The 16,256-nt window shown below is 39.4% G+C and overlaps 1 protein-coding gene across 6 annotated transcripts in view; it reads left to right on the top strand.

The window, feature by feature from the left end:
* Positions 1-16,256, top strand: part of helz (helicase with zinc finger) — a 276,040-nt gene that overhangs the window by 201,659 nt on the left and 58,125 nt on the right. For all 6 annotated transcript variants that reach the window (XM_043715064.2, XM_043715069.2, XM_043715066.2 and 3 more), the window contains 2 exons: positions 8,738-8,933; positions 13,359-13,441. In XM_043715064.2, the coding sequence (XP_043570999.2) occupies positions 8,738-8,933; positions 13,359-13,441 (279 nt within the window). The remainder of the gene's footprint in view (positions 1-8,737; positions 8,934-13,358; positions 13,442-16,256) is intronic.

The following is a 16,256-nucleotide window of genomic DNA, read 5'->3' on the forward strand; positions in this document are numbered from 1 at the left end:
ATAGCAGCAGAGGCAACCTAAACTGCCAACATATTGTGTTGTATGACTCAGTGGATCAGGACCTTTCAACAACGAAAGCATCACTCTCTCTATACGATAATCAGTTGCTCCTGAACACCATCTGTTTTTCCCAATTCTGCAGCAATATTAACTAAACTGCATCACATTTGTGTGTAACATTTGAACAAGACTACTTCGCTACACTGGCTAGAAGTCCTGTGGAAAGTCTTTCCAACTTAAAAATGCTCTTCTGTTCACATTGATACAATGTGGCAGACCTTTTCTGAGGAACTGAAAACAGTGTGACATGGTGTAATAACAGAATATTCATGCTGGATTGAAAATATTGAACAAAGAAATTACTGCAAATAATTTTCAGCCATTTAAATTTTAGACTTTGTAGGAGAAATGTCATTGTATTTCTCTTCAGTTTCTTCTCCCTGAGTTGCAGGCTCGTGGGTAACATTTTGAGGATGTCCAGAGACCATGAACCTCCAATAACTTAAATGTGGATTTTCTCATTTTATCCATTCTTTTTAAAATTGTTGCACCTGAATTGGTCCACGCACATTTTCGAGAGAAAGATATGAGGTTTCACCACAAAATTTTAATCTGCTTTCAACCAAAATTCATAAACTTCCATTTTGTTCAGTTATCAAGTTCTTTTGGGTTTTCTCTGATTCTTTGATTTCACAGAAGTTCATTTACAAAGGTCTAAAACAGTAGATGATATGTCTTTGTTAATAGTGGCCAATATAATCCAAGAGCTGTCAGTGTCACCATGAAATCAGCTACGTCTACCAAACCAAACAGTCAAGGCTTTAGTTTAATATCTCATCCCCACAGAGAAGAAGGACTTATGCCCGAAACGTCGATTCTCTGCTCCTTGGATGCTGCCTGACCTGCTGCGCTTTTCCAGCAACACATTTTTCAGCTCCCCACAGTGTAAGCAAAGGTTATGTGAAATTAATTCAGGTATTAAGAATAAATAATTATTTCAGTTCACGTCGTTGGAAGTTTGTAGAATCTGCCAGCTCCCAATAAACTGTGTGAAATGCCATCACTCATCAAGGTGAGGAATTTTAGTATTAGACTTTGAGACATTTTCCATTTTGAGCATCCATTGCTTCAGCATTGAGCACACAGAAATAGCATCAGTAGGATGTTGAATTAAGCTTCCATTATGGCCAGGCAATATGCTGAAACCCTTAAGGAGTGCAGTTTAGGGTAACATTTTCACTTCTGCACTGTATCCTCATTGACTTTGATTGTCATGTTTGTGCTGTGCACTTGAGCACGTTCAGTATTAAACTTATTTCACAAAGCATTATCTTTGCAGCAAATAGTTCATACCTTAATCTCATCAGCATTTGAAACTAGGTGCTGGGTGTAAAGTACCTGAGCTAAACCCCTCAACTGGTTGCGCAAAAGAAATTGAATGATAAATGGTACAGTGAATTGGATGAACTTTTGGAACAAACTATAATTTGTTATGCCCATTCAAGTTAATAATATGACTGAATACAGCAGCATCCTGTGAGAGGGAGAAATTGTTTGGAGTATAATTGTAGTGTGTGTAAAGTGTTTTTTATTGGGGAAAAGTGCTAAATCTGATAACTTCTCATCACATCTGTCATGAATGAGATTTTGATTAAAATTATTTATGAACTTCTCATGATCATTTTCCAGTGCACTTGAGTTGGTGTGAGAGTTTAGAAAGCAGTGATGTTTGTGAATACAGTATTACCCACTAAATAAGAACTTGGAACTGCAACAGGCAATTCAGCCCCTTGAGCCTGTAACTCCACTTTCCTGTCCGCTCCCTGTTACCCTTCAACCCATTACTAAGTAAAAATTTGTCTCTCCTCTCAAATTACTGAATGGCCTAGCATGTACTACACTCTAAGGTAAAATTCCATAGATTCGCGATCTTTTGAGAGAAATAGTCAAAACGTTTAATCAATTCTTTCCCTGAGTATATGGCTTTGCAAAACACAAGTTCATCCTCAGCTGTGTAGTATTGATTAATTCTACATTTCAGGAAGAATGTGAGGCTTTGGAGATAGGACAGAAAAGATTTACTAAAGTAGGGTTTCTTTTTATTCGTTCCTGGAACAAGAGTGTTGTTAACACATCTAGTATTTATTGTCCACCTAATTGTGAGCCTTAGTGAGTTGCCCTCTTGAATAGCAGCAGTACGTCTGATGTCGATAAACCACAACACTGTAGGTTTTACAATTTGATTAAGCTACAGTGAAGAAACAGTTTTATAGTTCTAAGCCGTGACAAGAAATGGATGTTATAAGTGGCAGTGTTCCATGCAACTGTGCTCTTGTTCTTCTGGGTACTACAGACCATACGTTTTGAAAGTACTGTCAAAGGAGTCTTGATTACAATTAAATGAACAGATTTGCAAAGCTGGGTTTGATCCCTTCACCACAGAGGTGTATCTAAGAAGAGCTTTGAGGTTGTTTAAAATCTTGAAAGTTTAAGATAGACTAGACTAAAAAATTGTTCTAGCAGCTGAAGGGTCACTTATCAGAGAACACACCTTTGGAGTGATTAGCAAAAAACTAAGAGGTGACTTTGTTCTTCAAAATGTATTTAGGATTTAGAATACACTAGAGTAGTCTTCAAAGACGATTCCTGAAGGAGGAAACAATTGCAGAGATGAGGTAAGAGCAGGAAAGTGGGACTTAGTGATTCACTCTCCAAGACAAATAGTACAGTCTTTATTGGCCAAATGGCTCCAGTAGTGCTACAATTGAGCTACATTTATGGGAAGTTGAGGGAAATGATCATGATATGTAAACACTGTAGTTGCTATCGTCTGATAAACCCCCATATCTCACTAGCAGTTCATTGAATAGCGAGAGGATGGAACTCCATTATCAGGCTTGTCACCGTTGAACAGAGCATCTTCCTGCTGATGTTTGGAATAAAGGACAGTCTTGTTGGTAAGGTAGCAGAGATCCTATGGAACCAATTCACAATAAAGACTGCAGGGTAAGATGACTGAAAAGGGGCAGACTAACATTTTTTGAATTAATGAATTGCTGATTAACACTGCGAAGTAACTGAGATTAAAAGTGATTTATTTTTTGAAGCAAGAAAAGTTGTGATTTCTGATTTTGTTTGTTGGAAGCAAAAGGACATTGTCAGTAAAGCACAGTTTTCAGTTAGCCCAGTATTCCCTCCCTGTTGGTTGTGTGTGTGTTAAAATGCAAAGAGATTCCTAAAACCATGTTGAGAAGATTGTTAAATTGAGATGTAATCGGTCAGTAGAACATTCTGCACATTATGCCTTTAAGTTATTTGCATATGAAATATGACTTTTAAAGCAATTCAATATCAGTGCAAAGAAACTCAAAAAGTTTAAAATATGGAAATAACAAAGATTAATTACACGGTTGACTGAACTATCTTCATGTGTAGACAAGGTTAATACGTTGACTTTTTGAAATGTTTCAGGCCATTTGTTTTGTTATCATAGTGAATTTATTAAATAAAGCCGTGCAGTTTATCACTTCAGTGCGAATGTAAATCATATTTTTATCTAGTCTGAAGCAGAAACGAAGTTGCATAAATAAAACTAGTGTAGACAAAAATTAGAAATCATAACTTCCCTGCTAAAATGCAGGAGATGGCAAAATTCAAGAATACTATGAATGAGGGAGCTGAGGTCCACAGGTTATGCTCTGAAATGTGAAAATTGCAAATGGTAATCTAATGATTTGCTCACTCATCCACTGTTTCCCCTTTAGCCTTTCTCTTTCCTCCCTGCTTTCCAATCTCACCCTTCCTGGAGTTTGGTCCATGCTCTCTACTCTGCTTTCCTCCCCATATCCCACTCCATTTCTCTTGTTATCATGTTCTTGCTCTCTGTTCTGTGTCCTATTGTCTCTGACACACTATTATGAAATATCACTCCAAATTGTTTGTTGTTACTATCTATGCAAGGCCTAGATTATAATGTCTTCTGTGTGCCGTCCAGACTGTGCTTTCATGCGAGATTCATACCAAAAGTACAATTTAACAGAGTTCAGTCCTATTACTAATGAAAGCAATTCAAGTAATGAGATGACTATAATGAAACATGATTTTTCTTTTTGATTTTTTTTTCCAATTTCACTTGCCATAAAAATGTAGATAGTAGGAAATGGCTTTCGCTTCTGGGAATGAGAATATACTAATTTATCAAGATTGAATGAAGGGTTGTCACTACATTTAAGCTGGTTTGGGATTACTTCCATGCTAATGCTTGGTGTGGGGGAAAAAAAATAGGAATTGTTGAGGTCTCAGCACTGATATGCTTCCCTTTACCAGCATACTCAGTTCTCAACCAAAAGCATGTCGAAACATGAAAAAAAACTAGATAATGGATCCAAATTGCACATTCCTGCTTCTCTCTGTCACCTTGACAAAATTGAAGAGCTTAATACTGTAATTGAGTTTCTGTTTGTCTTATAACTATTCTTTTGAGAGATGGTAAGGAGGAGAAAGCACATTTGCTGGAAAATTACTGCAATGCAGTTTCAACCGTTTTCATCAGCTACTAAAATAATAATTGGTTGAGTATTTTCCCGTTGCAAATATGCAATTATTAGGAAATGCAACTTAATAAATCTCTCCAGTAATGAAGTTAATCATAACCAGCTTTCAAATTTTTCAGTAAGCCTTGTTTGTGGAAAGATCTTTCATGAGACTGCTGAACAGGGGTTTACCAATAATGTTCACTGATGCAATCGCTTGCTAACACTTTGAGTCTGAATTTGCATAGGAGGACTGCTACTTTGACAAGAGTGGAGGTGGATGGTAAATTGTGGCAATAGACTGTACTTGAACTGAACTTGGGAAATAACATGAGAAAAAGAGGAGTGGGAGTTAAAAGGTGTACTGCAAATACTGAAACATTTTATTATTCACTCGTGGGACATGGGTGTCACTGGCTTGCCATCATTTATTGCCTGTCCCTTGCTGCCTTGAAACTTAAATGGTAACATTCCAGTTTAAAAGTCTCTATTTTGATAGCTTGAAGGGTCAGAAAGGTGTGACATGAACATCAGGTTCTTCTTCGTGCAGAAAGCATGAAAGATTGAATTTATCAAAGGAAAAAGCATTTGTTGAATTTTATATTTCCATGCCCACATCTGAGCTTCTAGAATAAGTGATAGTAATACATTTTGAAAGTTGTCATCATCATTTTACTTCTCTGTGTAGAAAATGCTTCCAATAACTAGCTAATTAAGTGCTGAAACAAAAATATCAGACAGATATCAAGTCCACATGTTCACTCTTGTGTAATGTCAATTGTTCTTTCTCATCCAATCAGAATGTCTTATTAAGACGGAAGCTAATTTTGGTATTGCAAATGTAATGGGACTGAGCCTGACATTCAATTTTCAGAGCTGAAGTAAATAATTTCTGTATCTCCACTTTGAATTCATGCAAATGGGGAAATTTGACTGTTACTTTTATGTCATAAGTTCAATAGTAGAGCTAAATATTGTGCAGAAACATTACGGATTTGTGCGATGAATGTGCAACTGAACTGATGCAAGAGTATGCTTCTCAATTGATGCAGTGCCATTCTGTAATTCCACATTGACATTTGCTTGCATCTTATGGCCAGTCTTTTGGGGAGTTGCTGATTAAGGAAACTAAGCACTTCCTTCGAGACCAGGTGATCCAATAGGTAAGTGTTAGGTTTGTGCAATTTGTGAGAACGTCATAGATAAAATGCGAAGGATGTTCAACCCACCAAAGCTCATTGCATTTGTATTTCAACTTTCCCAGTCCTCTGTCAGATATATTGTCTCACTATCCTGCCTGGCAGATTATTCCAAATGTTACTAATCATTTGTATCCAGAATTCTTTTGTTGTGGGTTCATATTCGTGCTTACTGTGACTAACATGCTACCTTAATTTAAAGCAGTTTTCAGATTATTTTTAAAGATTTTTAATTGTCTGTGTAGTTCATAGGCAGGTCCTTGAGGAATATGGGGATTAAGTTTCTAACCTTGGAGTTTGAAACATTCTCCAGAAACTACTTTGAGTGAAGTCTTAGAGTGACAGCTGTACTGACTACCATCTTGCTCACTCAGCATAGGAATGATGCTAATTGAATTCAAATAGTTTTAGCTGCAGCTAGTGTTCTAAGATCATTTCTCTTCAGTACAATTAAGTTTTTCAAGAATAACTATCATTAAAACCTTTATAGTGTCTTGCACTATCTTTCCTAAAATTCTTATGATTAAACTACATTTCTGATCCAGTTATCCATCAGAAATCTTGGTGGTTCTCCATTTCTTTCCCGCTCCTTTCAAACTTCAGGTTTGTCATAGAAAGTGTCACAGTACTTGTAATTCTGATGTTGATGATTACAATATCCTCTACCTCATTGAGCATTGCAAATATGTTAGCTGGCAAAGTGCAGTCAACACTACAGAGAGGAATGATGATGGATTCTCACATTGCTTCAATGGATTAGTGTTCTCAAAACAAAAAAAAAGACCGGTTTGCAGCCGAGGTTGATGTGACATTAGCTCAAGTCCAAACTGGAATGTCTGATTGCAAATACTGTATTTGAATTCAGTGTTAGTTGGATGAGGGCACTGACTTTGTACCATTTTGCTTCTTCTGATGATATATAACTCTGTTGCTCAAATGTGAAAACTGCCAACTGAGACTTCTTCATTGGGTCTGCCCAAGGTTGATTTTCAGCGGAATCATAGAATTGCTACAGTGTCAAAGGAGGCCATTTAGCCCACCTAGAACTGATCTCTGCCTTTTCTCCATATCCCTGCATACCATCTCTATCCAAATAACCATTCATACCCTCTTGAATGCCTTAATTAAACCTACTCTGACTGCATTCCTGGCAGTGCATCCCATACTCTACATGCTGTGTACAAAGGTTTTTTTTCTTACACAACTCTTGCTTTGTTTGCATGTCACTTTAAATCTATGCCGTGTAATTTTTTTTCTGTTTTACAAATGGGAACAGCATCTCTGTATTTTCTCGAGCCAGAATGCTCATGGTTTTGAAAACCACCTCAGCTGTTTTCTCTCCAAGGAGAACAGACCAAGCTTCTTTTATCTGTCCTTATAACTGAAGCTACTTATTCTGAGAGCCATTCTGTTAAATCACTTCCACACAGTCTCGAATACATTGGCATCATTTCTATAAAGTGGAACAATACTCCTACTGAGGTGTAACTGTCATGTCAAAGTTCAACATTGTTTTCCTTCTCTTGTACTGTGCCTTCAGTCTGAAACTTCTGAGGTTGGCTATTAATTTGTTTTTATATCCATGTTTGGGAGGTCCAAAGATGCACATTAGCATGCTTAGCAAGTTCCATGCCACTGTTTGGGTATCTGGGAATCCTCCATGTAAACCACACTGCTTACCCAACAAAGCTGAACTCTGATGAGCATATGCTTGATGCCAGGTATTGCCAGATACTTTGCAAGAACTTCTGTTGGGAATTTTGACCTACCACCTGATATTGCAAATAGATCTTGTAAGTAACTGACAAAATATGGAGTTTGTATCAGAACAAAGAACACAGCACGAGGCAATGGTGCCCAGTCAAAATCTGGGCAACATGAAGGCATCTCTCGGGAGAAAAAAACTGCACAAATAGGAAGTGGATTCTGACCGACTTGTCGCCTTGTTGAGAAGTAATCAGAATTTGCCAGGCCTGTAAAATTCTATGAAATAAAAGCAAAGTGTTGGAGATACTCTGCAGGTTTGACAATCTATGGAGAGAGAAACAGTTGAAGTTTGGAGTGCAATGTACTCTTCTTTAGAACCAAACTCCTCTCTCCACAGGTTCCTCCAGCGCACTGTTTTTTTTCATATCTCTAGTACCCACAAGTATTTAGTTTTGATTTTAATGTAAAATCATTCACTTGCTGCTTCAGACAGCATGCCTCCTATTTGAGACTCAAGCTGAAAGTACCAAATGCTGTTTCACTAAGTCCCTGCATACTCCACAGCTATAGAATGTAGAACATTATAGGGCAGTACAAGCCCTTCAGCCCTTGATGTTGCGCTGACCTGTGAAACCAATGTCCTTAAAGTTGGCAAGTCTACTACTGTTGGAGGCAGTGTGTTCCGTGCCCCTACTACTCTGAGTAAAGAAACTCCTCTGACATGTGTCCTATATCTATCACCCCTGACTTGAAAACTATGGCCCCTCATGCTTGTCATCACTATCTAAGGAAAAAGGCTCTCACTGTACATCCTATCCAAACCTCTGATTATCTTCTATGTCTCAATTAAGTCACCTCTCAACCTTCTTCTCTGTAACGAAAACAGCCTCAAGTCCCTCAACCTTTCCACATAAGACCTTCCCTCCATACCAGGCAGTATCTGAGTAAATCTCCTCTGAATCCTTTCCAAAGTTTCCACATGCTTCCTGTAATGCGATGACGAGAACTGTATGCAATAGTCCAAGTGCAGCCGTACCACAGTTTATCTTAAACTTTTAAATAGCGCAGGTTTTCCCTTCTGGGTTTTGGCAGTCGCTCAAGTGATAGTAATTGTAAAAAAAAAGTTGTAATGTAAAAGCAACAAACATGGTAGACTGTTGTATACAATTTTAATTCCCTTTGCGTACTTAACAGGTTTTTCCCTGACTTTTGACAGTCAGGTAATTGATTACCACCATACATCATTGGAATTTGTTATTGCAGTGTGCTGTAGTTAATGAGGGTTGCCTGTCCTTACAGGTTTCGTGGCCTGGTTACCAAGGCCGTTTCGCAGTTGATCCTCGCATTATGAGCCATCAAGCAGCAATGGCATATAACATGAACTTGTTGCAAGCACATGGACGTGGATCTCCCATCCCCTACAATTTAGGTCATCATTCCCCAATTGGACCAGGGCAGCAACACTCGGAAAAGGATCACGAACAAAACAGAGCTGGTGAGTTTTTCTTGGTTAGTTTGGTGCTAAATTACATTGAATACCAGATTTATTTTCAAAAGCATTGGGACGATGACTGCCATCCAGCTTTAGCCTTTGTTAAACTAAGTGCACATAATAGAACAATGTATTATCAATATTATGGGTGTGTTAGTTAGAGTTTCTGTGAAACGATTAGCACATAAGGTTACATTCTTTAGAAGAATAAGGGATTTGGTACTCTAGAGTCACAGAGATGTACAGCATGGAAACAGATCTTTCGGTCCAACCTGTCCATGCTGACCAGGTATCCCAACCCAATCTAGTCCCACCTGCCATCCAAATGCCTCTTAAATGTTGCAAATGTACCAGCCTCCACCACTTCCTCTGGCAGCTCATTGCACACACGTACCACCTTCTGCGTGAAAAAGTTGTCCTGTAGGTCTTTTTTATATCTTTCCCCTCTCACCCTAAACCTATGCCCTTTAGTTCTGGACTCCCCGATCCCAGGGAAGAGACTTTGCCTGTTTACCCTATCCATACCCCTCATAATTTTGTAAACCTGTATAAGGTCACCCCTCCGCCTCCGACGCTCCAGGGAAAACAGTCCCAGCCTATTCAGCCTCTCCCTATAGCTCAAATCCTCCAACCCAGGCAACATTCTTGTAAGTCTCTTCTGAACCCTTTCAAGTTTCACAACATCTCTCCGAGAGGAAGGAGACCAGGATTGCACACAATGTTCCAACAGTGGCCTAACCAATGTCCTGTACAGCCACAACATGACCTCCCAACTCCTCTACTCAATACTCTGACCAATAAAGGAAAGCATACCAAACGCCGCCTTCACTGTCCTATCTACCTGTGACTCCACTTTCAAGGAGCTATGAACCTGCACTCCAAGGTCTCTTTGTTCAGCAACACTCCCCAGGACCTTACCATTAAGTGTATAAGTCCTGCTAAGATTTGCTTTCCCAAAATGCAGCACCTCGCATTATCTGAAATAAACTCCATCTGCCACTTCTCTGCCCATTGGCCCATCTGGTCAAGATCCTGTTGTAATCTGAGGTAACCATCTTCGCTGCCCACTACACCTCCAATTTTGGTGTCATCTGCAAACGTACTAATTCTACCTCTTATGCTCACATCCAAATCATTTATGTGAATGACAAAAAGTAGAGGGCCCAGCGCCGATCCTTGTGGCACTCCACTGGTCACAGGCCTCCAGTCTAAAAAACAACCCTCCACCACCACCCTGTGCCTTCTACCTTTGAGCCAGTTCTGTATCCAAATGGCTAGTTCTCCCTGTATTCCATGAGATCTAACCTTGCTAATCAGTCTCCCATGGGGAACCTTGTCAATTGCCTTACTGAAGTCCGTATAGATCACATCTACCGCTCTGCCCTCATCAATCCTCTTTGTTACTTCAAAAAACTCAATCAAGTTTGTAAGACATGATTTCCCACGCACAAAGCCTGTATTGCTGTTATGCATGCGTCTAAGCACTTCCTTCAGCAAGTTTGTTGTGGACCTAATTTTGTTTTGAAAACGGTTGTGTAGATCAGTGCGCTGTGTCCAATTTTTAGTCCAGCTTTTCACTTTGTCTTAAAAAAAATTTCTTTATTTGAATTAATATATTCAAAATTTGGGCAAAGTTGTGAATTCTGGAGTAAACAGAAAAACACAAGTTCTAGAAACGCCTGGTGATTGAAAACTGTTGTATGTTATTATCCTATAATGTAGGAAATGCCCTAAAATGTGATGAGACTGACACAAAGCTTTTGTAGAAGTAGTTACCAAAAGCCTGTTCAAAATTTATGAATGGAAGAAGCTTTTGATGGAGTCATGGAGAAAAGGAGTGTAAAGAAGTTTCTGGCAAGATTTGTAGAAAGGTGTATTGAGATAGATGAACATTTCTGCTACCAGTGGACTTGGTGGGGGTGGGGATTTGTGAGTGGCAATACATACTGCAAACCAGTGTCACAGGACTGAGCTTTAAGAGCTGTACAAGAAAAGTCAAGTCTGATGTTTGTAGTTTTAATGAGATGAAAGGTAAGCATAATGTGGTAAGCAGTTGTCCTAATGGATATTAAATCTGAAGCTTAGTTTGGGTGACCAAAGCAAGGATTTTGTGCTGTCAGGGACAACTATTAAGTAGGATATGGAACTTTGCTGGGTGTTGAATAAAATGGCTGCCTGCACTTTCATTGTTCACTTTAAGGAAATTCTGTTTAATCAATTACTTTGTCTCGCAAGCAGTCTTGCAATTCATAAGGACAGTTCGTTTAGCTGGTTCTAAATTTTTTTCAAAAGATATGGTTATTGCTCGTTAGGCCAGCATTTATTACCCATTCCTAATTGCCTTTAAGGGGGAAGTGAGCTACAGCCTTCAACCTTTGCAGCCTCTATAATACAGGCACACGAACAGTGCTATTCGGAAGGTGTTCCAAGATTTTGACCCAGTGACAGTGAAGGAATAACGATGTTCCTACAGAAGACCATATATGACTTGCAGGGGAGCTTGCAGCTGATGGTGTTCCCACTCATCTGTCTTTATCCTGGAATTCCCTCTCTATGGGTGTACTTAAAGCACATAGACTGCAGTGAGCCAAGAAGGCAGCTCACTATCACCATCTCGAGCAATTAGGGATGGGCAGTAAATACTGGCCAGCTGACGACACCCATGTCCCACAGTGTGAATAAGAAAAAGGTATTGTTTTCCTCTCTCTCTCTCTCTGGTTTCTGCACCATCAGCTGCAGACCCAATCTGGCAGTTGTATCCTTTCGCACTAGTGCAAATTGGTCAGTGGTGGTGTTACCAATCCAATCTCAGTGAAATTTCCCGTCCAGAATGCGTTCTAGGCCTTTATCACCCTTGGTATTTTTCAACGTTTTACTTATCATTGAGTCATTAGCTGAGGGATTGTTAAAGGGTGATTGGTAATAATCAGGAGGAGATTTCCTTGTCCATGTTTGACTTGATACCACGACACTTCATGGGATCCTGAATAAATGTTGAAACCTGGCAAAGACAGTTCCCTTTCAGCTGTATACCCAATGTGGTGTCACCTCAGGTCTGTCCTGATGATGCTTTAGGACATACCAGGGGATGATAATAGTGGTGGCTAGCACATAGCCGTATTTACGACTATGTGAGGCTTTTGCTTGACTAATCTGTGGCACAAGATCCCAGATGTTCGTAAGGGGGACTTTGCAGAGTCAACAGGGCTCGCTCTGCCATTGTTCTTTGCAGTGCCCAGGGCAATGTCAGGTGGGTTTCATTCTTTTCTGAGTTTACTGTAGCAGTTTTAATGACCGTTTCAGAGGACATTGAAGAGCTAGTCACATTGCTGTTGGTCTGAAGATGCATGTACATGAGATCAAGTAAGAACAGCAGACTACTTTCCCTAAAGAACACTACTGTATTAGATGGGAATTTACAATATTTGACATTGATTTCATGGTTGTCGTCATCTAGAATAGCTTTTAATTTCAGATTTATTAATTGAATTAGCATATATCTGGAAACATTTTTCAGATTGACAATGTTCTCCAGTAGAAACATGTAATTAAAACAGAAATAAGATGTAAAACAGAATCAGGAAATAAATTGCAGAAAACTGGAGTACTGAGGAAAAGGCAACTGCATGGAGACAGCTGGGAATGGAAATACAAGAAGCTGAGAGTCGGAGGGAGATGAGTAGGGAATAGTGTATTTGATCATGGAAAAGTACCACAAAGAAAGTGGATTTATGCAGGATGTTTTGGTCACTTTGGTTAGGGTAGTCTCAATGCTTTGAGCAAGATGGAACCTGGACTGAAGGGAATTGTGTGAGGAATTGTAGGATAGGGACCTCTGAATTGGTTAATAATGCACAATCAAATAAATAGATCAGTGGTGGAATTGAGAAGAGATTGTGGTGAACCTTTTGAGAAGAATGTGTAGTAAGTAGCTTTTTGATTAATAATGAAAATTACACAATTATTCAAGGAATTGTAAAATCTGAGCAGGGAAAATTTAGGTACAGCAGCAGCTCCTAATACAGAGAAAGCTCGATTATCTGAATGACACAGGTGGGGAGTATTTTGTTCGGATGATTGAATGCCGGATAGCACAGTTTACCAAAGCATCAGGACATTGCGATCTTGTTTAGATAATCTGAAATTCAGATAATTGAGGTTTCTCTGTAAAGCAATCCCTGGGTTCCATGCTGGAGTTTGTTCACAAGTTGAGTTGTGCGCAAATCAGAACACAATGCAGGACAATGTAAAGCAACTGTTCATAAGTACATGATCTGTTTCCATGTCGGGTATTTAAAATTGTAATCATGTGTAGAATTGCATTCATAAGTATGTGTTCATAAGTCATATCTTTGTTAACAACCCCCCCCCCCAAAAAAACATTTTGATTGTTGTATGTGGACAATCTTTTCTTTTCAACATTTCTAGCAAAAGGTGAGGGTAGTGTAAGAACTGAACAAAACAGGCTTCAAACTCCTGAGAAGAAACTGCCTGATTCAAAGGAGAAGCAGGTATGTGTCAAAGTTTATACAATAGCTGGAAATTAAATGCTCTTTTCTGTTTAAAATTTGTTAAGTTAAAGAACAAATATTGGGGGTTAATAGACTAAAGCACACACTTATCTCTCTCACGAAATTTGGATAAATTTATTATCGAGAGGATAGACAATGAGATTAAGGGAAAAAGACAGGCCAAATATTACAAAAGTATTCTTTTATTATGTTGAGGCGGGTTCATAAAAAGGTAGATTTTAAGTGAAATTCAGTTCAAAAATAATTTTTGTTTTAATATTCTTGTTCTGTAAAATTTGTCTAGTTTCAGTTGGACTTCTACATATATGCTGAAGAGTTTCTTTCTTTTATCATCATCATAAAGATAAAATGTTAGGAGGCTATTTATTCAAGGTTTGAGGAAGCATCACTCGAGTGAGAATTTCTGTGAAGGATACAAAAATGAGAGGCTTGGTGCGAGACCGACTGAAGTGGGAAACAGAAATCAGTCAATTTTGACTTTGGTCAGAAATGTTATAACAGATTAGAAATATGATGTGCAAAATCTTTGGAATGGTGGCCCTCAAAGGTCGTCTAATGTGGAGAGCTGCATGATGAAACAGCAGTTCACAATTATAGCTGCAGTTTTTAGTATTCAAGAGCAAAAACCAAAACGATAGACAAACGTTTAAAATGCACACATCTTTGTGAGCATTTGTCTTAAGTTTTGCCTTTGCCTGCCTGCCTGATTTTTCTGAGAGATGGAATTTTTATTTGGAAGTAGAAGTTCCTGCATGTGCCAAGATAACAAGATGATCATTTGGCCATCCAGAAACATCTTAACATCGCCTCATTGAAGTACTCAATTATTTCTTAAATAATTCAAGGCATTTTCACTTTCATGGCATTTGGATTGTTTTCGTGCATTAATCACACTGGAAAAGACATCCTCATTTATCTACAAATTACCTTTCACTAACCTGAATCTGTGCCCATTTGTTCTATTTCCACAATTTAAATGAAGTATTCCAAGATTATTTCTTTGATCTAGGATGAAATTCTACAGACTTCCATCACCCAACTCCATTCTGTAATGAAGTCCAAAGTTCTTTAGTTTCATAACTGTAATAAGGAGATATGATTAACACAAACCCTTCATCCTGTCTAACATTTGAGACTTAAAGCAGAAATCTAGATATATGAAGTATTGTTTGATGTCAGTTTTCACCTTGCTGCCTGGATAGGAGACAACTGATGTTGAGCATTGGTTATTTAGTTAGGCAATTGATATTTCTGATTTAAGTGGTCTGAAATTCCAGAGCAACAAATTGAAAATCTTTCTTGTTGTTTGGAACTCTATGCCAATTGAAGTGATAAGAAACCGGAAAGTAGTCAGTGCATTTCTTTATGTGCATTTTTTTGTTGATAATCTGCACTGGAGTCATTTGGAAACCATATGGGTGATCAAAAGGGACACAGATCATAAACTAAATCATCCACAGAGAGGGTGCTTTGCACTTTGGTGCACTGTTCACCATGCTAGACTATTGATCCTTGAACCAATCTGCTTGGATTTATATTCCCTTTGCAGCTCGCTTCGTCACTCTGATTTCACTGGCAGATTTTTTTGCCACTCTCACTTAGATCTTGGAGAGAAGAAAACCAATTGAGTTGGCAGGGTCTTTGTACCTATCTTAGAAGTGCTGCTGGATTAGTTGAAGAACAGCATTCAAGGTGACTGCATGTGGTTGTGTAGATAATTCAGTCAAGATAGGTATGCATTTAATTTCAGAGTTACAAAAGGCAGTTGGGTATATTTCATATTAGCGAGTTTTGAGAAGATGTGTAGCTCAGGTTGAAGTTCTGGATGTAGATTTGCTCGCTGAGCTGCAGGATTTGTTTTCAGACATTTTGTCACCATAGTAGGTAACATCTTCAGTGAGGCAAAAGTGAGGACTGCAGATGCTGGAAATCAGAGTCTAGATTAGAGTGGTGCTGGAAAAGCACAGCAGGTCAGGCAGCATCTGAGGAGCAGGAAAATCGACGTTTCGGGCAATAGCCCTTCATCAGGAATGAAGGCAGGGAGCCTCCAGGGTGGGGAAATAAATGGGAGGGGGGTGGGGCTGGGGAGAAGGTAACAAAGAGTACAATAGGTGGATCCGGACCAAAGGGGTAGCCATGGGCACCCGTATGGGCCCCAGCTATGCCTGTCCCTTTGTTGGCTACGTAGAACACTCCACCTTCCGGAGTTACACCGGCACCACTTCCCACCTCTTTGTCCGCGACATTGATGACTGTATCGGCGCCACCTTGTGCTCCCACAAGGAGGTTGAGCAATTCATCAACTTCACCAACACGTTCCACCCTGACCTTAAATTCATCTGGACCACCTCTGACACCTCCCTCCCTTTCTTGGACCTCTCCATCTCCATCAATGACGACCGACTCAACACTGACATTTTTTACAAACCCACCAACTCCCACAGCTACCTGGATTACACCTCTTCCCACCCCACCTCCTGCAAAAAAAATTTCCCATATTCCCAATTCCTCCGCCTCTGCCATATCTGCTCCCAGGGGGACCAATTCCACCACAGAACACACTAGCTGGCCTCCTTTAAAGACCATAATTTCCCTTCCCACGTGGTTGAAGATGCCCTTCAACATATCTCATCCACATCCCGCACCTCCGCCCTCAAACCTCACCCCTCCAACAAGGACAGAACCCCCCCCGGTCCTCACCATCCACCCTACCAACCTTCGCATAAACCACATCATCTGCTGATATTTCCCCCACCTCCAATCAGACACTACCACCAGGATATATTTCCCTTCT

The sequence above is a fragment of the Chiloscyllium plagiosum genome, unplaced genomic scaffold, assembly GCF_037043375.1.
Source record: "Chiloscyllium plagiosum isolate Xiang-an unplaced genomic scaffold, Cpla_swu_hap1 HiC_scaffold_25, whole genome shotgun sequence".
NCBI lineage: Eukaryota > Metazoa > Chordata > Chondrichthyes > Orectolobiformes > Hemiscylliidae > Chiloscyllium > Chiloscyllium plagiosum.